General features: G+C 33.2%; 3 protein-coding genes across 4 annotated transcripts; 2 read left to right on the forward strand and 1 right to left on the reverse strand.

The window, feature by feature from the left end:
- The first annotated feature begins 6,221 nt into the window (after nt 1-6,221).
- On the forward strand, nt 6,222-11,079 carry LOC18586369 (MLO-like protein 6). 2 transcript variants are annotated; one of them, XM_007009730.3, is made up of 15 exons: nt 6,222-6,574; nt 7,057-7,114; nt 7,205-7,440; nt 7,624-7,740; nt 7,831-7,891; nt 8,408-8,496; nt 8,799-8,873; nt 8,986-9,080; nt 9,167-9,216; nt 9,462-9,502; nt 9,593-9,766; nt 9,879-9,914; nt 9,995-10,062; nt 10,183-10,243; nt 10,363-11,079. In XM_007009730.3, the coding sequence occupies exons 1-15, from the start codon at nt 6,449-6,451 to the stop codon at nt 10,798-10,800; spliced, it is 1,725 nt and encodes a 574-aa protein (XP_007009792.3). In that variant the 5' UTR covers nt 6,222-6,448; the 3' UTR covers nt 10,801-11,079. The 2 variants fall into 2 exon arrangements, with proteins under 2 accessions (XP_007009792.3, XP_017985033.2); XM_018129544.2 differs by having other exon boundaries at nt 6,222-6,565.
- A 1,556-nt stretch (nt 11,080-12,635) lies between these two features.
- LOC18586370 (uncharacterized) lies at nt 12,636-16,578 on the forward strand. The gene is made up of 6 exons (XM_018129197.2): nt 12,636-12,900; nt 13,473-13,500; nt 14,853-15,083; nt 15,521-15,584; nt 15,672-15,731; nt 16,133-16,578. The coding sequence occupies exons 1-6, from the start codon at nt 12,764-12,766 to the stop codon at nt 16,186-16,188; spliced, it is 576 nt and encodes a 191-aa protein (XP_017984686.1). The 5' UTR covers nt 12,636-12,763; the 3' UTR covers nt 16,189-16,578.
- Nucleotides 16,579-16,795: 217 nt separating this feature from the next.
- LOC18586371 (uncharacterized) lies at nt 16,796-27,133 on the reverse strand. The gene is made up of 7 exons (XM_088810578.1): nt 27,020-27,133; nt 20,314-20,418; nt 19,020-19,760; nt 18,508-18,944; nt 17,866-17,958; nt 17,648-17,782; nt 16,796-17,062 (listed from the first exon to the last, which is right to left on the reverse strand). Exons 2-7 carry the CDS (start codon nt 20,411-20,413, stop codon nt 16,916-16,918), a joined length of 1,653 nt encoding a protein of 550 aa, XP_088666704.1. The 5' UTR covers nt 20,414-20,418; nt 27,020-27,133; the 3' UTR covers nt 16,796-16,915.
- Nucleotides 27,134-27,556: the final 423 nt, after the last annotated feature.

The raw sequence follows: 27,556 nt of genomic DNA on the forward strand, positions 1-27,556 counted from the left end.
AGTTCTTCATGAGATATCCCTAGGTGAGGAAAATTTCGAAATTTCACCAAAATGTTGGGATGGTTTACGAATGATTTTTCAATAAACGATTGTCGACCTCATTGTTTAAAATTGAACAAATCATAATATCATTTTACGATTGCATCACGTGCATATGTAAAATCGAATAAAAAATTCAATCAGAAAACATAATAAATGATTAATTAATAAAAAGATTTAAGGAAACATAGAAATAGAGTCAAGGTAAGCTACGATAGGGTAACTTAAGATTAAATGGTACTGTTCGTAGAACGGACGTCATTGAGGTGCTAACCTTTCTTCGTGCGTAACTGCACTCTCGAACCTATTTATGAAAAACGTAGATCAATTCTCGTTCTATCGACAGACCTAAAATTAATTTAAAACTTTGTCGATTAGAATCAGGTTAATAGGTGACAAAACACACCTAAATAAAAAAGATTGGTGGCGACTCCAAGATATTTTATTTTCGTTTACGTATAGCGGTCGAGTTTTCGAACCCGGCACGTTACGACACTAGCAACATAAGGCATAAATACGAATCTTGATAGGTTGCACATGTTATGAAGCTGGAGCGAACAAGTCTTGTGTTTTTATTTTTACTTCACTCTCTTTTTTGTAACTCATTACTGAAACATAGTTCATTCTTCAAGCATCGAACACAATTTTTTTAAAAGATTATTGTAAATTTTTTTCTTGTTTCTTTTAATTTACATATTATATAAAATTATTATTTATTATGAATCTCTTGATTGTTGATTAAGTTCAATATATTAATATTAAAAATTTTCAATCCATAATCTTCTTTATCTTTGGTTCCTAATAAAAATTGATTAACTTTGTTTATGAGAATAAGACTTTTTTGTAACGAGATATTTATGATAGTTTGGATATATATATATATATGGGTTTCTTTCGATGAAAAGCAAAGAAATTAGATTTTCCTCTAATTAATTCACTTTTAATAGATAAGGACAATTGTTAGATAAATAAATTGATTGAAAATGACAAAATTTATTCGTGTTTGGACTTTTTCAACATCTCGAAGGGGAATTCAATAGTGTTAGTTTAGGTAATTTGCTTTTGGAGAAAGTAATACCTTTGAAACTTATTTTTTATGGTATTAATTAATGTTAGCTTTGTTAAACAGCTGAACAATTCATCTGGTATGTGGGACCATGCACAGTTGCCACATGTATATTTGTTGGCGAACTAATAAATGCTCTTCAAATTTAACCATAAATAAATTTAATTATTTGAAAAATCTTTTTTACAAGTCTAATGTTCAGTATCAGTCACATTCTACTCTATTCAATTATGCTAGGCTCTAGTTACATTAATTCTTCTACCTATACAGGAACCCACCTTGGTCCAGTGCTTTGACCCCACATCAATCATTCGGCTAATTCTTCCGCCTATAGAGGAACCCGCATTGGTTCGCTACTTCAACCTTACATCAATCTTTGGAGTAGATTATAAATTACATTATGAACCTACAAGATATGTTTATCAAGTAAAAGATCTATTCTTAATATTTTGATAGGTATGTAATAAAATATAATTAAAAAAAGATAACAACAATTGACCAAAATATTCCCAATTATTTTTTTAATAATTTAGAACAATTAGAAAAATCAGCAAGCCGACATGTGTTTTGTTTTCAGATGGTGTAACGAGTGGACCGAACTCATATGACGAGTGCAGGTCTTGTTCCAATTGGTCTTGTTTGGCTGCAAGGCATTTTTTGGTCGAGGGCAAAAGGGAAGAAAGGGATAGCATAAGAAAATAAGACAAAGTAAAGAACAAAACAAAACAAAAGAGTGACAAATTAATGAAATCATGTTGTTTGTTTTGCAGGAAAGAAGAGGAAAGGAAAATGAAAAACAAAAATATTTTATTGTTTCTCTTCTCCCTTTTTTTCCCCTTTCTAAGAACTCATTTTCTCATATTTGTAAAATTAAGGAAAATATTAATTAAACTCATCCTCCAATACTTTTATATAAAAGATTTACAACAAAAATATATAATTAAAAATATCATATTGATGTACATGAATCCATGTGTTTTCAGTTCTATCAATTAATTTATCCATCTTTGGAGATTAATTGACCCTTTTTGCTTCTAGTTGAAAGAAGTGAAATGGCACATGAATTTGACCCTTTTGTTAAGGCAATGGGTGGTGATCATAACCCAACGGCTTGGCTTGCTTCTTAAATTTTGTTATAAACTCACAGTTGACATTGTGGGGTTCATTTCAACTACCATGCATGACTCAATCAATAGCAAGCAAAACCCAGTTTGAAGACTTGGTGGGGGCAACAACCCTAGAAAAGTGGGCAAGAAATTAATTGGGAACATGACTCTTAAAGGCAAAATTAAATGGAAATATTGCAATCAAAGTTTGCATTTGATATGTCCACAAAGAGGTCATCTTTTAAAACGTTTAGGTTAAAATATTCTCATTCTTCTAACTTTTAGTCATAATTTCATACGGATTCATTAATTTTTAAAATGAACAATTACCCCAAAAGTATAAACATTATTAACAAAAAAAATATAAAAAAACTAAAATACTTTTTTTTCTTTCTCCCATTTTTTTTTCTCAAACAATGTGATTGACCGGCGACACTTCCATTTGCCAACTGATCACGCCACGACTGGTGCTCCCCAAAGGAAAGGAGCACCAATCAAGTGCTCCGCAAGGGAGAGGAGCACACTTGAATTTTTTTTTGCAAAAAAAGTTATATAATAATAATTTTTAAAATTAATAAATGATAAAATTATCTTTTTAATATTATCACGTTATCAAACTAATGAAAATACTAATAATTGACTAATGGTTGAGTTTGTATGTTATTTTTTTGAAACGAAGTATTCATCTCGAAAATGAATGGATTTCTTTGAAATTTCAATTAAAATATAAAAAAATCTAGATATTTTATGCAAACTCTTATTACTTTATCCATTTCTTGAAGCCATGTTGACACATCTCCCTTATTAATGCAACCAAGCCACTTGCAAAAAGGCTTCCATTAGATATTTTCTTTCTCAAAATGAACACAGATTGAGATTATTTTGTCTTTCATTTGTAATTAGATGGACCATATTATCATCTTCAACACCATCCAACTTGATCAAGTGTATGGGGGGGATCAAGTCAGCTTTGCTGTTCAAGATTGACTTGGTAGAGAAGGGTTATGTGGTTTTCGCTTTCAAGGTAAAGGGTTATCACAAATTCGAGATTATCATTTAAATCTTGTAAAAATAAATAATTTTTAGTGATAAAAATCAAATAAAAATCGATCTTATTTGAAATCAAAATTGAGTATGATGTTCTGAATTGATTTGTTGGTTTGAGAATAACTATCAAGTGAGAATGCCTTACTTTTGTGTTGACCCACAAAAGAAATTGTGGGTTTCAATCTTCTAGTTTAGTTCACTTTTAACTTTTAAATTAATTAAAACAGCCCCAAATTCAGAATGTTTCATCAATTTTATATGGTTTCAAGCATATTAAATTATATTTTAATCTTATACCACTATATGCTCTCTATTATTGGATTCATATTAACACAAAGAAAAAAAAAAGGCCAAGCCTACACATTGAAATTTATAGATGAAAAATCTGAATTGTCAAAAGAGAAAATAAGGTTTGAAATTAGTTATTACTTGTGAAGTCTAGATATATGGAAAGTTCTAAAACAAGTTCAAGTTTCTATATCCAAGAAGGACTAATCCCATCATTTTTAAGCAAAACTCCAATTGAAATGATCAAGATTGGACTGCACATTGATTTTTTGGGTGCTAAGAATAGCCACAGGAATAGTTTTTGGTTCTTAAAATTTTGAAGAGTAAAAATAAAAGTCCTTTATAATTAGTTACGAATAAATACGTCAACATCAAAGGACATTAAATACAATGACATTTTGAATTATGAGAATTATATATATATTTTAAAATGTGATCAACAATTGTCATTTTCAATTCCTCAAATTAAATATTTTTTTTTCTTTGTTTACTATTCCTTACCTGCTTCAAGAAGATTTCATAATTATTACGTATATGAACCGGTGTATCTACCGCGTAACCGCGTAACAAGAGCCAAAAGAACATCTATAGCTCTCGAAATTAATTTTTGTTTAAACAAATGATGGAATGTTTGGATTACTAAATTAAGTAGTGATTAGTCCTTTGATTAGGGGTAAGACTGTTCTATCAAAGAAACAAGAGGTTTTTGGATTTGGGTTATTTATATATAATTTTAGTGATGATTCATGAACATGTATCCTCTTGTCAGCTTGCTTGAAAGAATAGTTCAAAGTATACTCCCCTAGAGAATATATACATATATATTTATATAGAATTAAGGGGGGAAATTCAATTGGTTTATACTTGCTAAACAATTAAGGAAATTATATGGTCAAGAATAGGGAGGTGACAACCAGGCAGAAACATGACAGCGAAGGTGATACCTTCAGATTCTTTGATGTGTCCATGTAAAAATTTTAGGATATAGGCCATAATCAGGCTAGACTTCAAATAGGGGAGGCAACACAGATTCCTTGAAGACTTAATTGCATCCATTAGGGGTTTTTTTTTTTTAATGTTAGAACAATATTCTTTAAAAAGGTAAATTATTTTCATTAAATTTACTTGTGAATATATTTTTTAAAAAATATTAATCAATTAATAATGAATTACTTTAGTCAGAAATGAAAGTTTCGTAAATGAGAGAGATTACGGTATTATTTAACCCAACTTTTGATTTGAATGAATTAAATTAAAAAAAAAGGGCATTGAATGAGCCTTAGAAATAAATGAAAGGGCATAATGTATCAAATATTTATTAAATTTCTTTTAAGGTTCCATATATTTTCTGTTGTAATCGCCATAAAACAAAGTGTTATTAATGATATGTACCCAAAAAAGAGTGTAGTTAAGGAGGAGATAATTAATAATTTTATATCTACTTATGTTTGTGTATACATTGTGGTATAAATTAATTAAGGATACAGATATATTGAATTATTTTTATTTATTTCTTTATCCTCATATCGTTAGGCTCTCTATGTCATCTCAGGTTCTTGTTTGACCTTTTAAAGATTGGAGTAAGGTTGTTTAATTTTATAAACCAATAATGCTGATTTTAATCAATAAAGAAATAGATTCCCCAATAATATTAAAATCCATGCTTTTATTTGGTATAATAATATTCTAATCCCTTTGATAAGTACCAATAATGAACAATTGACTGACATAACTTTATCGGGGTTTTCTTTAAAAAAAGATTATGAAATTCTAATTCCATTGACTTCATATATAAATATATATCGTGAAATATGTTCATGTTGATAATTCTTGATCGAATATTATGTATGACCATTTTTGATGCATCTAAAATATATTTTTGATGTCTCACATTGATAAAAACTCATTAATTAATTACATGATATCCCTCAAAATTATTGGAATGATTAAATTTTAATATAGATAAACAAATATTATGGGCAAAAAAGAATTAGGTAGTGCCGGTCAAGCCAGAAAGGAGACGTAGTGGAATAGGCATCGTAAGCAACAAAAAACCCACAAGGAAAAACAATAGACAAGGTTTTGTTTTATAGGGGTTTACGTGTAGGACTAGGGTAAAGTCTAGACTCCAAGACCCCTTGTAATAATGACTTGTACATGCGTTAAGCTACCCTTTTAGTATTTACTCCTTCAATCTTGGAGATGGGTTTTTTCTTTGTTTTTTTTAAATTAATTTTGACAAAATTTATATGTTAATTGATATGAAGTAATTGTTTTCTATAATTTTTTTTTAAAAATAAGCTATGTTAATATTCAGAAAAGATGATATGAACGAAATCAATTCAATATTAAACTAAATATTCGGATACAAAATAAAAATTCCATTCTAATTTTTTTATGTTGAAACAATAATTTATCCTAAAATATTTGAAGAAAAATATGTAAATTATAACCTTAATTCTTCTGTTTTTCCTGTTATGAGTTTCTGGTCAATCCGGCGGGGCCATGGCAAAACCGCGCCGGGGGGGGGGGGAGATCTTCAGTCCACGGGCACTCACTCTTTGAAATAGTCAAAGTCTTCTTTTATTTGTAATGGTTCTATGACTTCCTCTACAATGAGATACACGCTTTTTCATTCAAAGAAAATCAACTATAAATAAGCATTTCATTAATAAACTTCTCATCAACTGTCAAACAAAATATAATAAAACTTCTTATCAGCTTGGTCCTATACCTTTGTCCTGATCTCATAATCATCATCATCTTTTCTTGCTGGCTTTCCTTTGTTAGTTATAACACTTGGGTTTGGAGCAAAGTTCTGTGAACGTTTTTCCTTTTTGTTGTTGTTGAATAGAATTTTAAGTAAGTTCGTATAGTTGCAGAAGCTTGCAGCAATACATCAATGGCTGAAACTTCTAATAAAGCACGTTCGTTGGAGTATACACCGACATGGGCAGTTGCTGTGGTGTGTTTTGTGTTGGTTGTTATTTCGATCATCATTGAACATGCCATTCACATGGTAGGGAAGGTTAGTGTTTTGAAGTGTTTAGCTCTATTCTAAATTTGGACTTTTGTCTGCTCAGAATATGAAAGAAAAAAATGATTTACTGTTTCTTATAGTTCAAGGCTTTGTTTGAATCCAGTTGAGTCCAAGGAAGGTTGAGTTCCTGCAATCAGAGTTGCACTTGCCACCATAGTTTTCTGTGCAAAACTTGGTGTTTCAGACCTTGAATCAAAGGCATAGCCTAGTTAATTCTCACACGTGTTCTGAAAGAAGAGGTCTTCAAGTAAAAAAAAAGAAAAGAGCACCCTTTGTTGGATTGAGTTTACTTTAAGAAAGATAATTAAGAGTTATTGCAATAATATGGAGATATGAAGAAAACTAAATTGGAGCTCTGTTCATGAGGAACTTATCCTTTCTCTTGGAATAGTACTAAATGGTTCATTTTGAATGATGATTTTCATAGTTTTTGTTGGTTGTACATGACATTCGTGCACCCTTTTCCACAGTGGTTGAAGAAGAAGCACAAGCCAGCTCTTTATGAAGCACTTGAGAAGGTTAAAGCAGGTAACGGACTGATACTGGTATAGTCTTGTTAGTTTTGAATTGAAAGAAGCTGTCATCAGACACTAACAAAATTTCATTTCCTTTTTGAAGAGCTTATGCTCATGGGATTTATATCCTTGCTCCTGACAGTAGCGCAAGGTACCATATCCGGTTTTTGTATACCAGAAAGCATAGCAAACACTTGGCATCCCTGTGGTAAGAAGGCTGAGACTAAAAAAGATTCTGAAAAAGATTCTGAAAGCACTGGCAGAAAACTTCTTGAATTCTCAGACGTCAGTACTGTTGCTCGGCGCAGTCTTGCATCAAAAGAAGACACTTGTCCTGAGGCAAGATTACCACTTCTTTCCTGTCATCACTTTTATTCCATACATAGTTGACAGTTTACTTTGGTAATAGAAGGAAGGCAGATGGATGTAAATTGTTCATCGAGGAAACAAGTTTCCTCATTTAGTTGAATTAATTAAGGAGACTGGAATCTAATTGACTGAGAAACTAAACTTTTATTGCAGGGAAAAGTTGCATTTGTATCGACCTATGGTATTCACCAGCTCCATATATTCATCTTTGTGTTAGCAATTTCCCATATCCTCTACTGCATAATAACCTATGCTTTGGGAAGAACCAAGGTATTTACAAAAAGAAATGCAATCTCTCTGCCATTTTCCAGTCTTTCTTCTGCCTGTTTTTCCCTTCTTAACTGATTGCTTGGACTGCAGATGAGGAAATGGAAGGCCTGGGAGAAAGAGACAAGGACAGTTGAATATCAATACTACAATGGTATGTTATCCAAATTGAAATCAATAAGAGCGGTCTAATAATTAGATTGATATTACTGGTAAATTTCCTGGAAGAGCTACCTCTCCCTCTCCAGGGTCCCATACTCGATAATGATTTAGTTAATCTGCCATTACAAGAAAGATTGCATAAGACAAACTTTTGTTGGTCAAAAGTCAAATAAATCTATGATCATCTACAACTGTTTGAGTCAATCAAATCATTTCTTTGTGGAGATTTACATAAAAGTAGACCTGGACCCTGTATATTAGCCACAGTATTTTAGTATCTGTAAGGGAAGTTTCTTTCACACTATATAATCATCAAAACAAGCCAGTTTTTCTTTTTGTTTATTATGATACAAGAGTGGAGAAGCATGTCTCCAAACTAGATCTCTAGCCAGAGCCCCATTTATCTAATGACTTCAGCTAAGCCTAGGTGGTCCTATTAATCATAGCTATTTGTTTATTTATTTAATTTTATAAATGCTCTATAACTGAGTTGACTTTTCTAATGCAGATCCAGAGAGGTTCAGGTTTGCAAGGGACACCTCATTTGGGCGCAGACATATGAACTTTTGGAGCCGCTCAACCTTATCCCTTTGGATTGTAAGTAGCCAGATGAAAATTATTAACATTAAAACCACCATTGAGGCACCTGGGTATCTGGTTCAATGGTTAATGCATGATCTTCATGCTCAAAGACATGATATCCGAATCAAAACTACCATTGAGAAAGCAAAATATCTTATCAGGAATAAGTATATAGTATTATCTATGGTATTCTTGAGATATTAAGTTTGGATATGACTCTCCTAAGTGAAACTTTTTAACTGTCACTCTTCTCTTGTGATCATTAGTCACTTTAAGCAAATTTTAATGGTTCTCTGTTTTTTCACTTTTCCTATCAGGTGTGCTTCTTTAGACAATTCTTTGGGTCGGTTACAAAGGTCGATTACCTGACACTGAGGCATGGGTTTATCACGGTAAGCTTAAGGCATGGAATTTTACATATGCCAATATTTGTGCCATCTACTCACAGACAGGTTTCTTAGTTCCTGTTGCTAATTGGAAGTTCAATGTACTGTATGCTTTCAGGCACATCTGGCACCTGGAAATGAAACAAAATTTGATTTTCAGAAATACATCAAGAGATCATTAGAAGAAGATTTCAAAGTGGTAGTTGGGATCAGGTTAGTGCTCTCAAGCATGTAAATCAACATTTCTTCAGTTTATTAGTTACATTAGCTTACTAACTTAATGTTGCATTGGTTTGCAGTCCAATCATATGGTTCATTGCTGTCTTGTTCCTGCTTGCCTATACACATGGTAAGGACTTAATGATTAAATTTAAAGTTCAGAACAAGACAAAACCAATTCTAACAAGAATTTTCCTTTTCCATGTTAACTTGGATGGGAGACAAGGGCTACATAACTTCCACAATTGTTGGACCTTAACTCCCTATCTGCTGATACTTTGCCGCAATAGGAATCTGTTAATACTAATATATGAACATAGTTATGGATCCTTTTAGTGTTTGCCGACTAATGAATATGTAGCTCTTTATGGACAGGATGGTACTCTTATTTGTGGCTACCCTTTCTCCCCTTAGTTGTAAGTACAATTCCATATTTGATATGGTACATCTTTTATAGAGGATGTAGCTAGAAATAGGATCTCATACCCTCAATTGGGACTTTGCAGATAATTCTAATGGTTGGAACCAAGCTACAGGTGATCATAACTAAACTGGGACTGAGGATTCAAGATAGAGGTGATGTGGTCAAGGGTGCACCTGTGGTTCAACCAGGCGATGACCTCTTCTGGTTTGGACGCCCACGCTTCCTTCTTTTCCTCATCCACTTAGTCCTCTTTACGGTAATTTTCCTTCATATTTTTCTATTCATGGATTCCTTTAGTCTACCAACATCTAAGCATCATCATCATTGTGCTAATGCTCATGTATGTTGATTCCCCATTTCCTCTGCAGAATGCATTTCAACTAGCCTTCTTTGTGTGGAGCACGGTAAGCAAATTCTACAAGTTCAATCCTTCCTGTGACTGTTTGATCAGCTTATCTAATAAGTACTTTTCCATCTTTTTCAGTATGAATTTACCATAAAGTCTTGCTACCATGAGCACCTTGAAGATATCATCATTAGAGTATCAATGGGGTGAGTTCATAAACATTCAAGCATTGGCAGAATCTTTTTGACAAACATTATAACTAAAGATTACAGATTTGACAAAGTGAAAAGCTTGCTGATAAAATGCAAAATTTGCAACTTTTCCAGGGTCATTATACAGTTTCTTTGCAGTTACGTGACTCTCCCACTCTATGCTTTGGTGACTCAGGTGAGATATCAATCTCTTATTCTGATCTATATGCCATTAACTAGATGGATATTAAGCTGAAAATTAAGCAAATAAATCAAAGACGCTATATGTAATTTGTCTGGTTTGTTTGTTTACAGATGGGAACTAACATGAGACCAACAATCTTTAACGATAGAGTAGCAGCTGCACTCAAAAGCTGGCACCACACAGCAAAGAAACACACTAAACATAGCAGGCATTCTGAGAACACAACACCATTTTCAAGCAGGCCAGCAACCCCAACTCATGGGATGTCTCCTGTTCATCTTCTGCATAATCATCCCCGAAGTGTCGAAAGCTACCACACATCTCCTAGGAATTCCAACCTTGAGAATGATCAGTGGGATCTCGACTCCCCTCGCCGCCGTGCAATCAATGATTCTGTGCATGATAGACAGCTAGAAATGAGGGAAGTAGACAGGACAGTTCAAGAGTACCCTAGCTCCTCTTCACATATGCCTCAGCCACCCCAGACACTTCGAACACAACATGAAATTGACATCAGTTCATCAGATTTCTCATTTGCTAAAAGATGATCGAACTCATTCCAGATTCAGGTCGGACTAAAAGGGACAATGCTGCTAACATTTGTCGTGTACATTTCTTGGCACATGCCATACACTGATTTCAGTCTGCATGGAAACCAAAGGGCAATGGAGATTGGACACATGGAAATTAACCAAAGGCACAGAGAGAGAGAGAGAGATTGGACTACTTTTTCCTTGTTGATACTTGCTAAGTTTTTTTTATTCTTTATAGCATCTTCTACTTGCTGTACTTTACAGTTTTGAATAACACTTTATCCAGCTTTACAATTTTTTATTTTCCTTTTTTTTTTTGTTCTTGAAATAAGCAAGTAACTTTATCAAGCCATAATACTTCAAAAATTTCTTAAACTATTCAATTATTCTTTTATTGTATTTCATTGCTATGACTATTTAATTTTAAGACTGGATTCAGTAATTTTTTTAAGTGATATCATAATTAAAGTAATAATAATAATTAAAAAAATAAATAAATTCATTAACATAATTAATTATATAAAACTCTTATTGTATGAGAAAAAGATATACAATTAATTAAATAAAAACAATTTAACATGATTAATATATAACATTCTCCTATCTATGTTAATTGTTTATTAATAAAAAGTTTTAAAATTTAAATTTTTATTATGTTTAAATATTTTAATTAATTAAAATATATAAAAGAAAAAGTTGCCCGTCACTTTTATTGTAAGTATGATTATTTATATATATATATATATATATATATATATATATATATATATGTATGTATATATAAAAGGAGGATTAGGATGGAAGCAAAGTGTAAAAAAAAAAAATTGAAAATTTGGTTGAGTTGCCATTAATCATTGAACAGTCAATGCTGGCCACAATCCATTATTCTTTGTTTAACAAAAAAAAAATAATGATTGATTGATTGATTGGATGCTTATCCTTTTTGTAAATATGTGTGGTTTTTATATGAGATTCCCTTTCTTTCTTTATCTTTTTCAAAAATCAAACTATTTATCATAAAAAAAGAAGAAAAATAATCATGCTATTATTTGTGGAAAATTGCTTTTAATTTATGCTGTACCCACTTGTAATGTAGGGTCCTTGTTTACCAATATGTTTTATTTTGAGGTGGAAATAAATTGGTTTAATTAAAAGAAATATTAGTATATACTAAAACAAATTTTGATCTTTATTTATTTATTTTTGATAGGAAAATTTTACTTTATTTTAAAGAATTTATCTGATGGGTTATCTGCATGATAATTTAAAAAACATCGAATTTAAATCCAAAAATATTTTCCAAAAAAGCCCAAAATAAACAAAAATTTTAATATCTACTAAAAAATATTATAAATGGGAGTTTTCAATTAAGCAATATGTAGTTAATCACTATCAGGCAAAGAAATGATGAAAATGTCCTTTTTTCAAAAGTTTAATTTTTATTAGACCAAATTATTCAAAAATGTACTTTTTTTTTAATTTTATTCTATTCAATTTTGTATTATATTTTACACATAACCTTTTTATTTTTTAATTTGATGTAAATAATATCTTTTGCTTATTATATTATTATTATTATTATTATTATTATTATTATTATTATTTAATTTCAAGCATCTTCATCACCCTTTCTCTTTCATAACAAAATATTATTGTAATAATAATGAAAAAAAATAAATAATTAAAATAACAGTAAAAAATCTTAAATTAAAAGACTATTTGTATTTTAATATTATCAATATTAAATAAACAACCGTCGTGGCTGCATTATACTCGTTCAGATAATAATAACAAAAAAAAAAACAAAATAAAAAAAATATTTAAAGAAATCTTTAAAACGGCTCTCGATTCATCGATTAATCATTTCATTTAAAAATAATAAAAACTGATTGATTAATTTTCATTTGAAATTCCAGCGTTCAACTCTGACCGTTGATATCGTCGATTCTCTTTTTCAATCTTTCTTTTGATCGTCGCGATGGAAGACCGGCCCAATCGAACGGTGGACAATTCGTCGACCTCGCCGCAGCAGCATCAGAGCCATGCAGCAGCCGCTTCATCTAAGCAACCCGTTACCGCTCCCGACGCCGTCGACACCACTTCCGTTACTCAGAGGTAAAAGGAGAGAATTGCCTTTTCTGTTGGTTCCCGCGAAAATTTGAGATAAAAGATAAGAAAGGAAAGAGATTTTTTTTTTCCTTGGAAGTTTCTTGGCGTTTCTTTTTGATTCTGTTGAAAATCTTGGAAATGAAAGAAAATCTTTTCCTGTTTGGTTCTCGGAAAAAAAGTTTTTCCTTGAATTTTCTGTCTTCGTTTCCCGGGAAAATTAGTTTTTGTTTTCTTTTTCTTTTTTCCTTTTCTATTTGGGTCAAGTTTGATATTTAACTTAGTAAAAAGTTGCTTATGTTTGGTCCGTTGGTTTACTTTAACTTAACATAGTTTAGTTGAAAGGTGTGTGTGTTTTGTTCAAGTATAATATCAGGCTTTGAAACAATAAAATTTTGAAAATTCTCATATATTTCATTATTTTGGAATTTGTTTGGTTGCTCAGAAAATTATGGAAATGATAAGGAAATGAATAAGAATTTTATGCTACATACTTTTATGAATAATTTTTTAAAATTGAAATTTGAATTGAATTCAAGGATTATTTTGACATGGCATTTGTTGGAATAAATTTTTTGCAGGCTGCAAAAGGAGCTGATGGCTCTCATGGTATGTGAATCCTTTTTACTGTTCTAATTTTGGAAACCTCATTTCTTTATTTGATGTTTTGTTTGGTTTTATCTTTGTTTTATTGGATGAAGTATCATTGTGAAAACAAGGCTTGCTAGAGTTTTATCAATAGTGATTCTTTATGTGTCAGCATTGTTATCAAACCTTGATTAAGTGATTTTAATGATAATATCCATTTTGAAGGGTCTGAGGTATGTTTAAATGGTCTATAGAAGGAATTAGGCACCTAGTTTTAAGGAATGGCAGCTTACCTGCTGATTGTTGTTATGTTTTCATAGTATTGGATCTTCTTTTTCCCTTTTCCCTCATTGGCAATTAGGGGAACGGATGCGACTTCGTCTATGGAGGAGATGTTTGGTTACCAATTAGGCTATGCCTTGGCCACAGTATAATTTCTCATCTTAAATTTAAGTCTAAAGTGGAGCTGGTGGTATAATATGTCATGTAAACACTGAGAGTTTCATGTATGCTTCATCAAGTGTATATGGCATAGATCTCCTGAAAATAAATCTAACTTGAAATGGAGATTTTAGACTAAAGCACGAATTAGCTCTTGAACTATCTCAAATTTTTCAGAAAAGCGTTTATTCTTTTATTGTACCCAAGTAAGGCCTTATTCTATGATTTTTACCAAAATAAGCTCTTTTGTTCACAAACAGATGTCACGTTATATATGTGATCTTGACGGTTGTTAAGCTCATGGCCAGTTGACATCCTTCACACTCATGTAATAGTTTATGTGGCTTTTCTAATATGGCGAAATTGGCTGACTAGAATGACTGTCTTAGGAGGGAAGTTTTTCCCATTTAGCCAATTTCTTCATGTAAGGAAAGTCAAGTCAGCATCCATGTGTGCAGAAGATGTCAGGTAGCCATGGGCCTAATAGCTGTTGAGGTCATTTGATAAATTTAAACATATTTTCGTCAACATAAGGGTTCATTTAGGACAAATCATAATATAAGGGCTTATTTAGGTACAATAAGAAAAGGGGGCTTATTTAGGTAAACTAAGAAAGTTCAAGAGCTTATTTAGTATTTTAGCCAAGATTTTAATGTGACATCAGATATGGTTTTGACTTTTTAGGTTACAGAAGGTTGATGGACTTGAGTGCATGCAGACGTGCACACACATCCACATTTGTTTGAGCACATTTATATTCACAAGCCTGCAAAAACATTTACTTTAATAAGAGAAAAGAAAAGATATGGAGTCAAACGACTCAAGGGAGAAACTGATCAAACTTCAAGGTAGTAGCATGCAGATTCCTGCATGTGGGAAAAACCTTTTAGAGCACTGCTTCATGGAATATCTGATATTGTTTTCTGCTGCAGATGACTGAAGGAGATCTTGGAGTGTCGGCTTTTCCTGAAGGTGAAAGCATTTTTGCATGGATTGGCACAATTGAGGGTGGAAAGGGAACTATGTATGAGGGTTTATCGTACAAAATTTCTATGCGCTTCCCATTGGACTATCCTTTCAAACCACCACAAGTAAAGTTCGAGACAATGTGTTTCCATCCCAATGTCGACCAGTTTGGCAATATTTGCCTTGACATTCTTCAGGTATCAATTTACTTGGTATATAGCTTCCAAGAAAACTCCTGTGCTGCTGAAGATCTTAATGATAAGATAAAAAGAAAAAAGGATTCTTTGATCCATTTTCTTTGAAGTGTGGACGTACCTAGTGAAATTGGTTGGATGTTTTAAGTTAATTATATCTAACCTTGAAGGACCTAGGATAGTTGATGTTAGAGTTTGCTTTGTAGCACTTTCTGGTTCCAATATCTGGATAGTTGAGAAGAGGGTTGCTCTTAAGACTGATCTGAAAATTCTTCATGTTTACAATTGCTGGAATTGCTAGAAATTTCTATATTCCCTCGCTTTGCCTGCTACCTCTTCTAGTTGCATTCTTATATACTTGCATAGTGGAATTGCAGTTCCAGTCTCTGTTTACCAAATTTTTCACGATACTCATAAATCCTTCCTTCATATTATTACAGGATAAGTGGTCTTCTGCTTATGATTGTAGGACCATTCTTTTGTCTGTTCAAAGTCTACTAGGAGGTCTGCTTGCTCTTCTCTACATGTTTGATCTATGAAACAGATAATTTCTTTGTCATTCTGATTGCTTAAGAAATTTCATCCATGCAGAGCCAAACCCTGAGAGTCCTCTCAACACCTATGCTGCAGCATTATTGAACAATGAGGAAGGTATGAACAAAAATTAGCTTTTCGAACTAACACTTCCGTTTTGATGTTCTTTCCGGTTTAAATGCATCCAGATCACTGCACCTTTTCTTTAGGTTGATGAGTTATGTGGCTTAAGCATTACTAAGCTCAGAAATATATAATACCCTTTTTTACTGCTCTGCATGTTCCATCGATGACTGAACTAGCATATCTCCATCTAAACATTTGTCGAGATATTCTAGGTAATCAAAAGAGCATTGCCTTCTCGATTTTTGTTGGAATCTTTTGCCACGGTTTTGCAGTACTAGAGTTTGCAAATTATGGTGTTTCAAATTTAAATTTCAGTGCAGCCAACAACTTTTGATATGGAATAGAACTTAATTGTATCAGATTCACCATGATATTTTCTTTTCTTTCTTCAGATTACAGGAAAATGGTCCAAGAACAGTACTTTGGTGAAAAAACATCAGAGAGCTGATATGCAGAGAGTCCATCTTTGATTCCATATCAGCATGTCTGTTTTTTCTGACAGAATTTCTCGACAAAGCTTCAAAGGAAGAGCAATATGATTCAGAATTTAATAGCAGTGGCATCAATCAATGTACATTCAATCAGTAACCCAACTTGGAATTTATATCATGTTACACAAGAAACACACGGAATTTGCATGAATCTGTCTTTCCATAAATATGTTTGTGACATCACTCTTGTAATTGCAAGCAAAATAAAGTCTATAGAGGAGGTAAATTTCTTGAGTCAGACTAAAAAGGGGTGTTCATATTCTTCTTGGTAACATATTGTATCAGTCTACCTCAATAAATCATTGTGGACTTTAACCAAATGAAGAATTAAGAGTTGAGGGTTTTTATTCTTTTTTGTTTTTGTCTTTCCCTTCTTTGGGCACCTTCCTCTAACTATGATAGATGCATGGGATACATATTTCTCAAATTACATGAGTATGAAAGTCACCTTCCAAATGTATAGAAATGTTGCTGGTAATATGACACTTCTGTTTGTAGACATGGGGCTTTTTCTGTTCATGTATGAGCACATTATATCACAGGAAAGAGAGGAAAGACTGAAAAGAAGAAATGGCATTCGAAGCCAAGTTTGTTCAGAAATAAGTCATAAATCTCCATGAATATGTACAAAAAATGGGGTTTAAAGAGAAAAATAAACCATAAATGTACCAAAGGTAACTTGAATCATTCTTCCTTTGAACCATCAGCAAGAGCAGGTGCCTTGCATATGGGGCAGGCATTTTTCACTGCCAACCATCTTTTGATGCAGAGAAGGTGGTAATCATGTCCGCAGCGCATCATCCCAATTCCATCACCGTTCTTGTACTCCTCCTGCAGGTTTAACAAGAAAAGAGCACAAGCTAAAATTCCCCAGTTGGAAAAAGTTTCAAATGAGATGGAATATATCAAAAGGGACAAACAGGACTTCCAAACCTCAAATCCTAAGAAATTACTAACAACTAGACGGGATATCCAAGGTCATGTATTTTCACCTTTTCTCTTCATCACGAAAATCTTGAGAACCTCTCAGATATTGGCAGGATTTAAATCCCCATAAAGAAATCTTTCGTCTTCTGGGGCTATAACATTTTGAAGACTGGGAAAAACCATTCCAATCAGATGTTCCAAAATAACTAACCATTAAAAAAGGGTTTCATTTTGACCTCATAAAATTCTTGTTTTCCGAGCTTGTTCCTTAGTTGGACGAAGCTCAAGCCTAAACCATAAGACAAGGCCTGTTTCCTTCGCAAAGCCAAGTCTAGGTGATCTATAAGCTTGTGAACATTGAGTTCACTTGATTTATAGTATTAGGATAATAAATGTATATAGGGCTTGCTTAACGCTCGGATACAAATATTCCATTGGAAAAAGAATGCTTGGATAAAAATTAATCAGGCAGAGCAAACTGCTTCTTACGAGGCAGATGGCACAGGTTGCTTCATGCTGGTTCTTATATGAAGAGTATATAGTCTCTTTCAAGCAGTTTGACATTACATCTTCAGACAATCCTGTGTTGACATTCCCTATTCTTTCTCCGAGGGCAAGCAGTTCCTATAAACAGAAAATAACTGGAAGTTTATACGAGCTCGTACAGATATATGAGAAGAAGGGGGTAAATAGAAATAAACAGCAACCTCATAACTCATGTTGTCAACATCTAGTCTCATATCCCTGTACTGATCAAAGGAATTTCTGGAGCCATATAAAAATGAGCGATCCTCTTGAGCCTGCAAAAAATGCAACAGCAATACATGATCAATGAGAAGTAAGATGATAAAAGCTATAAATTCTATTCATATCGTAATAACAACCAAAGCACAGAATAGGACAGGACTAGAGTGCTACAAGCTTATATAACAGGTCCAGAAATCAGATATAGCTCAAGAGATTAAATGATGTGGTGCAGGAATCATATCCTTAAAGTAATCTGTCTTTTCACCTGTTTTCTATTTACATGAAGTGAATCCATACAATATATGCTTATCAGCATATCTTAATAATTTGGCATGTATAATATTATGTGCTTTATCAGTACGGCTAACTCCATAACAGAGACCAAAGGCTCACACTTCCACATCATTAATGGTAATAATTTACAAAAGTAATGATGCCAAAAGAGGAAATGCACCAGAATGAAATGCAAGAAATGTACAGGCAGAAAAGTAAAATACCCTACTTGCAAAATATAAAAAGCTTGAAGCACCAGCAGCAGTATAAACAGGGATATTCTATGAGCTTATCAGGACCAAGATAAACCAAAAATGACAATTACACACCTCAGATCCCATTCTATCATGTGCATTCTCTGCATTTTGGAAAGATTGGAATCTCTCAGCTGCTATCCTTGACCTTGTGTCTCTACGGTTACGCCAACTTCTGGCAGAAAATGTCCTAGAATATCTGGAAGGATAAGTTTCTGTGAGAGACGGAAGACTATTTTCTGTGGGAGCTGTTTCTTGAGGCCACCAAGAAGACCTTAGACCCACACCTTGAGGCCACTGAGAAGACCTTAGATCCACACCATATGAAGGAACTGCACTTTGTGAATAATTACTATGGATCCCCATAGCAGCCTGGTCATGCAGAATAGGAAAATATTGGGCTGATGAAACAGGATCTCTGCCTGAAACAGAGTCATGGCTGTGTCCACCAATTCCTGCAGTACTTTCTCCAACAAAGTTTTGATTTGTCTCGTATCTTAAGCCAGTGTTTCCTACAATTGTATCAAACAATTTTATTAGAAATAGTTCAATGAATAAGAAAAAGAAGTAATGTATCTTCAACTAACCTGATATTGCAAACCCTCCCTGTGTTGGATAAGAAATGCCAATATTATTTTGATTGTAATTAGTTGCACCAGCACATAAGGAAGTAAGATTCACTCTACCAGAATCACTTGACTGATGAGCAGTTGGCCAATAATGGTGTGAAGAATAGCTTGATGGATGTATTTGTCGTTGGTTGTGCTCCAAATCATTTCTAGGTCGGCTTCTCACATTCCTCGGAGGATTTTCATTGCCATTTGAGAGGTTGCCTCCCCTATAATGTGATAAACCAACAGTACCAGAAGGGTAATTTGGATAGTCTGTAGCTTGTTTATCTGGATGAAATTCAGATGAGTTAGATGAACTTCCTGCACTATAGTATCTGCTTGTGCCACCTCTCTCACAGCTTAAAGAAATTCGGCTTTTTCTTTTAAATAGTCCTCTTCCGATATTCATTCCACAATCAAGTAAACCATCCCCAACTTCACAAACAGCAAAACTGTCATGGTGAATTGAATAGCTATGGCTGGTATCATTCACTGGGGTTGAATATAAGCTTCCAACTCCAGGGAAGTGCGGGAAGGAGTCATAAGATGGGCAGGAATGAGGAGCATGAACTTGTGAATCTCCCAGTCGGAGATTTGATGAATAATGCTCAAGTGGCCTACTTGCTATGTACTGTGGAATGGCAGAGTATGGTGTACTTCTAGGAACATTTTCCATGGGATAAACAAATGAACCATTTTCAGGAGCAATAGCCCTTCCTGCCCACAATATTCAGAAGAAACAGACACTATTATGCCCAAGTAACACACACTATATTGTCCATCGAAGGTAGCATTGTTGGTGAAACCTTGGTTGCATTTTTAGAACCAATTAACAGTTTTGGCTGGTAGAAATCAATTTTACATTGCCAAGAAGATTAACAAGAGAAAAAGTGAACTGGCCTATTGAGTTTATTTAAAATCTACAATTTAATATATAGTGTCTCCAATATGAGAATTTATTTACAAAACAAATTTTAGCATAAAATTCATTTCCAAATGAAGCTGAAATAAATTCCATCCTCATTCGTTTCCCAACATAGCCTAAAAGAAGAAATGTTGAAGCTTCAACAAAGGATTGTATTGAACTAAATCTCACATCAAACTTCACATTATCCCAATAATTGAGAGAAGCTAACACCCTACACAGCAAATTTCCAGTTGTTTCTAGATTTTCCGATCTGTATAATCAATGTGCATCACTCAATAAAATAAAATACTAGGAAAAGAGCATCTGATGAGTGGGATGGCAATGTAAAATCATCCAGAATACCTCTATGCATATAGGGCTGTTCAGCTGTTATACTATTTTGATTATGATTCTGGTCTATCTTGAACAATGGCACTGCACTTGTTAACTGTCTATGTTCCATACCCTCTGCACATCAGATGATCCAGAGTCTAGAATCAGAAGTGTAAAAGGACACCAACCTGCATTTACATGGGACAGGAGGTAGCTGAAAAGTTCAAATGCTTATCAACCATGAAATAGACCATAAATTGGTGAACAGATGTATACATAAACCCAAAGACACACAGAGGCATTATATATGAGTATTCATATACATGAGTATTATACTTGACAAAACAAATTCTAATTTTAAGTATTAAGGAAGCCATATTAATATGTTCACGCTAGTTAGTACAAATACATGGAAACAGAAAGAAAAAGGATGAGACCTCACAGGATCAGAGCTTAAAGTTCAAGCATTGATGAAGACATATTACATCTCAGATGTACATACATAGGAAAAAAAAAAAAAAACAAAATGATGTGATCTCATGACAAAGAGTAAAAAATAAATAACACACCTTGGAATGAGCTTCTTGAAAGATCTCAAAATCAGCCAAAAGAACTCGAAAAACAATAGGTAAAACATGGTGCATATGCATGGAGATGCAAGCAACAGAAGTTGTAAATATGGATTACCGATGAGAAGCAGAAATGGAAGAAATTGGATAGCAAATGAAGTTCAAAATATCTAATACAAGCACGCTCAAAAAAATAAAAGATCATTGGTAATCTTTGCAAGCATCTTGAACATATTATTTTGATTCAGATGCATATATGGTAACAAGTACTGCAGAATAAGCTGTAATCTCAAAAGAGAGAACAGTAGTGGCAGTATCAGGTCAAGATTGACTTAAGATAAAGGAGGTAGCAATTTGAGACAAAGAGATCGAGCTACAGAAAATGTCATATTGCACTAAACAAGTGGCAAGAAAAAACAAGACATTCATAAGGTTATGAGAAAATGAGATGGTAATTTTGATTAAGGAAGTGCAAAGATGGACATGCTAAAAAAATAATGTTTGTGATAACAGATTGAGTTCTAAAATTATATAGAGCTTCAGATGGAAACCACCAACAGCTTCCTACACCCATAACCAACATTATCAACCAAAATTTCTAAGTTCTATACATGATTTCTCTTGAATAAGAGAGATTTAACAATAAGAAATGCAAACAACAAAGCAGAAATTCCTTGTCAAGGGCAAAATACTCTATGAAATCAATATTGTGGCAAAAAGGAAGACAAAGTTCTATTTTCAATTAGAAAATTACAAAAGCCAAGCTCCCATCAAAAGGAAGAGAATTAGAAAAGCAGATTATGCCAAATGAGACTTTGATTTTTTTTTCTTTTTGTAGGAAATGAGACTTCGATTCTGTCTCTTATAAATGCAGATTATAAGTACTGCTAGCAAGGACCAAATTTCCTCTTTTTATGGCAGCATATTAACCTGTTCCGTGAGTTCAGAACCTTTATGCTTCAAGAAGTAGGCTTCATCTGAAACGATAAGTCTAATTGACTTCCATGAACAACTTAGTATGTCCGAACTCCATGTATCATTAAATTTATCAAAGCCTATCTACACTCTACATCATACAACATATATCTCAAATTTTTTTAAAGACAGAAACATATTATACTATAAAATGTTTCAATAAAATGTTTCTACCCATTTAAAGTAACCTCTAAGTTATGCTGCAGCAACGAAAAATGTCTTCCTAAGGAAGAAAGATAACAGCCCAACCTGAAAAGTTACATTAATAAGGAAAGCTGAGGATGAGAGCCTTAAGTGACGGATTCAAATCAAGACAAACATTGAGAGAAGAAAAAGTAAACATTGGTTATCACTGTCTGCATATACAAGAGAAAACATCAAGCCCATTTAAATTTGAAAAATCCATAAACCTAAAATGATAAAACAAAAGTTGCCATTGTCAATTCAGCAATCTATTACCCCACAATAAGTCACTACAAGCAACTACATCTATACTTTGAAAACTTTGATCTCAATACAGAATATAAACCACCAAATATACTTATATACTATTCTACACCAGTAACATCACCCTAGTTACAAGGTTGTCCCAAACATTTAAAACAAAAATTCAGATACGCCATAGGGGAATGACTCCTTTCTAAAATTATATCTGATTTTACACCTGTTGAAGCCATCACATGTTAAAGGGGGTCATGAAAGGAAAATACTGCAGCTTGTAAAACATAATGTCTATGTAACTGCTTGAGATTGGGCACTTCAGGCAAAATTGAGCCTAAAAAAATTCCAGATCAATTCTCAAAGCAACTCTAGACAGCACATGAATGGACTTCATAACCATCACAATGATACTTTCAGGGGTAATGAGCCATAACCAATGGACACCAAAAAAATTTGTCATGCAGTCACAGAGAGTGAGACTGGCATCATATGTCTAAACCATCCACAACCCAATGATTTACCACCGCACACAACTTTTGGTGAACGCTTAAAAAGAATGCAGGTAACTCGATGTTGCTCTTTCCATGTACTTATGTGATGCAAAAGAAAATTTAAAAATATTGGTAATTATCAACTCTATTACATTCTCATCATCCTCCTTACAACAATCATCATCACAATCACAGCAAAACACTCAGCAGTTATCTACATAGTACAGTTCCTCTAGTTGGCACTTCGCAACTGCTTGAAAAAAGTTTCAACAAATTGTTAGATTGCAATATGTGCTTCTTTCATTACTACTGCCCAGACACATGATGGTAGACAATAAGGAAGTTGATCATCTTAGAAGAAGTAGATAGTTTTAATAAAATGGGAGGTGTGAGAATATTGGAAAATATCAGATGACAAGAGGTATAAAGGAGCTAGCAGAAGCAAATCCAATAATTCATGCAACTGACTAAGATTCTGTCCATCTATTTATTTGACTGCACCCAACAATGGAATTCCTAATTCTCTGCAGCAGCACTTCCTGGTACTCCAACTCTAAAGAACTCAACTGCAAAAGAAAATGATCAACACAAGATATCCCACCATCAGAATACCTCTTGAGGGAAGACAGTCCACCTATGCCACTAAGGGCCCAAAATAAAATACTACAATATATGACATACCACACCAGTAATGGATATTCCAAAATAAAAAGAATATTATGCCAAAGCTTTCTTGCTTTTTCAAGACTTCATTCTAGAGTGCTTACAATATCCTATAGTTCTAAGTTCCAATGCCACATCATCCTTGAAATGATCAGCACAATTACATAATACATGGCTGTGAAGATCCCCAAGCTTAGATTAAATAACATATGTTGACATTTCCAGTATGAAAAACTGCACAACAAAGGTTTCAAACTTCTAGGAGCACAACCACTTCCTTCCCCAGTATAAAACTGATTTCTAACAAAATATACCAGCTGTATGGGCACAAAGAATCTTGATATGAAGATAGAAAGCTCAAAAAGGAAAATTCTTTCTTCTGTTGCTCAATGTGACCAAAAAGTGCCTGCAATGCAACATGTACACTTTAGATAAATGCTAATAACATAGAAAATTACCAAGCTTTCAACCAAATCTTGGTGATCCTTTTGATGGCTAGCAACAAACTACTAACCAGAAGCATTAAAAAAATAGGAACACGTACCTTTAACGAGTTTTTTTTTTTTCTTTTTTTTTTTTTGTTAAAAGAGAACATTTATTAGAGGCCTTCTTGCAACAGAATGAATGAAGAATCTGATAGAAAGTCAATGGAGTAGGCACAGAAAGTTGTTGGAAACGAGAAGTGCTAACCAAACATTTATCTGATCTGAGGAATGTTTGACAAAATACATGTTTCAAAGAAAGATGGGGAGAGAGTTATTTAATAACTAGTGGATTTGCTTGCATGAAAACAAATACTTTCAACTGGAACATTTCTTGTAAATGTCCAAATATTGCTGCCAGCAATTATCCCTTAAATACCCTCTGACACCCAAAAATAGCCCAAGGTTTCCAGAAGTTCTATTTGTCCACAAATGAAAATGAAGAAGACTGAAACACAGATAACTAAAAGGAGTAAAAACTTACTGGTAAATAAATTGCTAACATGGACAGAACTTAAAGAGAAGAACCCATCTCACTCTTCAAGAGAAGAAAGAGGCACAGAGAAAGTGAGAGACAATCAAATTAAGCTTCAAACTAACACTCTTAACTGTCATTTCCTCAGCAGAACATGTGAATAACAACCTTCACCAAGAGAATAACATTAGATTAACATGAGAATATCATCCTTCATCATCTTAGCAGAAAATGAGAAAAACAAACTTCAGCATGTCATGTCCTATCTCCTTTGAGAAAATGTTGATGCACTACCCAATTAGATTCTTACAAAAGGAGGTCACCATCACCAATGACATTTCTAAGCCTCTTGATGTTCAATGGCAAAGCCTTTGAAAAGGCAAGGTTCAATAAGTGTCTACTAGTCCAATATTTTCAAAAGCTTGGGGGTTTTTTTTTTTTTTTCTTTCTACGGTCATTGAAATACATCTAATGGCTTCAATGTCATGGTTGCATCTTCTCATGGTACAGTTTTTCTCCATCAATCAAGTCTTTTGCATCTAAGCACATCTGAAACTAGTTTAGATTGTTTTCTTTGTAGCACTACCTTCTTCTTTAGCAATCTGGATGTGAAACTTGTTAAACTTACAGCATATATATATGAGATCCTACAAATCTCTCCAATTCTATCTCACTGAAATCTTTAAGTGTTCATTCATAACCATGCAATAGTCCTCCATCAAATATAACTTTAGTTGCTTTCTTGATACAAGTACTTTCTTTTCTTTGTACACTAGTTAATCAACCTAAGATCTTAGTACTTTATTCTGTTTGTCATTCTGTGAAGTTGTAATCAAAATGAACTTGACAGCTTCAAGAGTAGATTTATATATATATATATATATATATTTGCAAAAGAATTACAATATATAACTAGATTGAAAAGATTTTAAAGCTTATTTGGAGTTCTGTTGTGGCTTCACTTTAAGCCTGAATTAATTATTTCCACCTACAGTACACCAACCCAAAAATAAATAATAATAAAAGAAAAATTTTCTACCCTAACACTAATATATAGTTGGTACATATATATATATATATATATTTGCTAATTAAAGCTTATTTGGAGTTCTGTTGTGGCTTCACTTTAAGCCTGAATTAATTATTTCTACCTACAGTACACCAACCCAAAAATAAATAATAATAAAAGAAAAATTTTCTACCCTAACACTAATATATAGTTGGTACACACTAATTTTCTGCAATTAACAGCATATACTCTAATACTTAATTGTTGCAGCAACTCAATGTTTGCGCATTTAAATTGCTAGGTTTAATCTAACAAAAATACAGATTATGGAAAAGAGAGGCTTTTATTAGGCAAATAATACAAGTACAAAATGAGATAAGGGGAATTCTTCTAAAAGGAAATACATAGCATCATGTACAACACAAGAAGAGGTGCCAAAACGGCAAATACAAACGTGCTAATCAAGCTGATAGAGCATGTAAGTTTTCAATGAAATTATCAAGAACTAATCATTTAAGAGGAGGGGGGCTAGGGGAGGAGAAATCAGTTGTGAATTGGGTTTTCTTATTATATTATTAAAGTTGCAGCTCAAGGCTCTCCAAGATCCGACCCATCAACATGTAGTTTATCTCCGAAGCCCTTAGGACCAGATATTAAAAACAGCAACTCCCTTTCTACCCTAAATCCCATAGCCTCTACCCTTGCATCTCAAAGCCCCAATATAAAGCTAGAGTTCCACTTCTGAAGAATTATCAAAACCTGCACACCTAAAGAAAGCAAAGCAAATGGAAACTGTTTCCTCTCTCCAAACAAACAGCCAATTTCAACAAGACCTGGTTAGCCAGAAAAAAAAAACCCGACAAACAACCATAGTAAGATATTAGCGAGCTACCATACTGCATATTGCCATATATACCATACCATTACCTTCATTGCAACAGTTTAACACATTGCTTCCGAAGGTACGCCCCGACAATTAAAATTTAAGACTCGAACTTGGAGTTATCAAGTTTATATTGAGCGTACCTCTCCCATTACATAGTTCAAAGACCCCATGAGTCTCCATATGTTAAAGAACAATTTAACACATCCCTTTCACATTAATGCCATAAAATTGTCCAAAATTGTTTTTAATACCCTCCAGTAACCAGTTATCTTTTGATTCATTCGACCACAAACGATAAACAAATTTTCACCTTAAAAACCAGTCCAGTCCCATTGCTTTTCCTCACTATAATTATTGTTTGTATAAAAGCGCATTTCTGTCACAAATACAAAGAATCATAAACTAATACTACAATATTTCATTTCCAAGAAATATCTCGCCAAATAAAAATTTAAAAAAAATCCCACAATTAAAAATAATTTCCTAGAAATTTTTCGCCAAATGACATAATCTAGTACATAATACAACTGTAGTTACAGATACATATCACCCGAGTTAACAAATTAAATAGAACAATATGACAATTATTCAAAATTAAGATAATTATTTCCAAGAGAATTCAAACAGAAAAGAGACATTTTCATCGCCGAAATCAAGCATCAAAAAGATACTAACAAAAAACATTTATCGATTACGATTAAATTGATCGGATGATGATTGATCAAGGAAACGGAAAAGTTTTCACCCGATAGATTACCTTGACCGTTCGATTCAACGTTGACTGGGAGAATGTTCAACCGATCATCAGGTGGCCAAAGAACGCGGAAACCAAAAAATAAAAGTTTCTGACAAAAATGAAATTACAAGCGGCTTTTCAGGGACTCTTCTCTTTTCTTTTATATACTAAAAGAAAATTCAAAAAAATTAAAAACTTTATGAAAAAGAGGAGTAATCGAGTGCGACTCGAGTTCTGAGACCAGTTGGTAGGATCAAAAAATCAGCGAAGAAGGGTACATCTGGAAAGTCAATAGAAGCCACGTCTCCTTTCTATTGACGTGGCGATTACGAAGAAGAGTAAAATTTGGTGCGCGTGAAACTGCTAGTAGATAATCTTTAACTTTTTTTTTCTAGCCCTTTTTGGTGTTGGGCTACTTTCACCTTTAAACATCGCTTGCGAGACACGTCTCCTTTTTTTTTTAAATAAATTTTATTTATAAAAATTTAATTTTTATAAAATATTAAAATTTTGACTTAATATTAAAAATTCTTAAATTATTTAAAA

The sequence above is a fragment of the Theobroma cacao genome, chromosome 10, assembly GCF_053813885.1.
Source record: "Theobroma cacao isolate CCN51 chromosome 10, ASM5381388v1, whole genome shotgun sequence".
Lineage (NCBI taxonomy): Eukaryota > Viridiplantae > Streptophyta > Magnoliopsida > Malvales > Malvaceae > Theobroma > Theobroma cacao.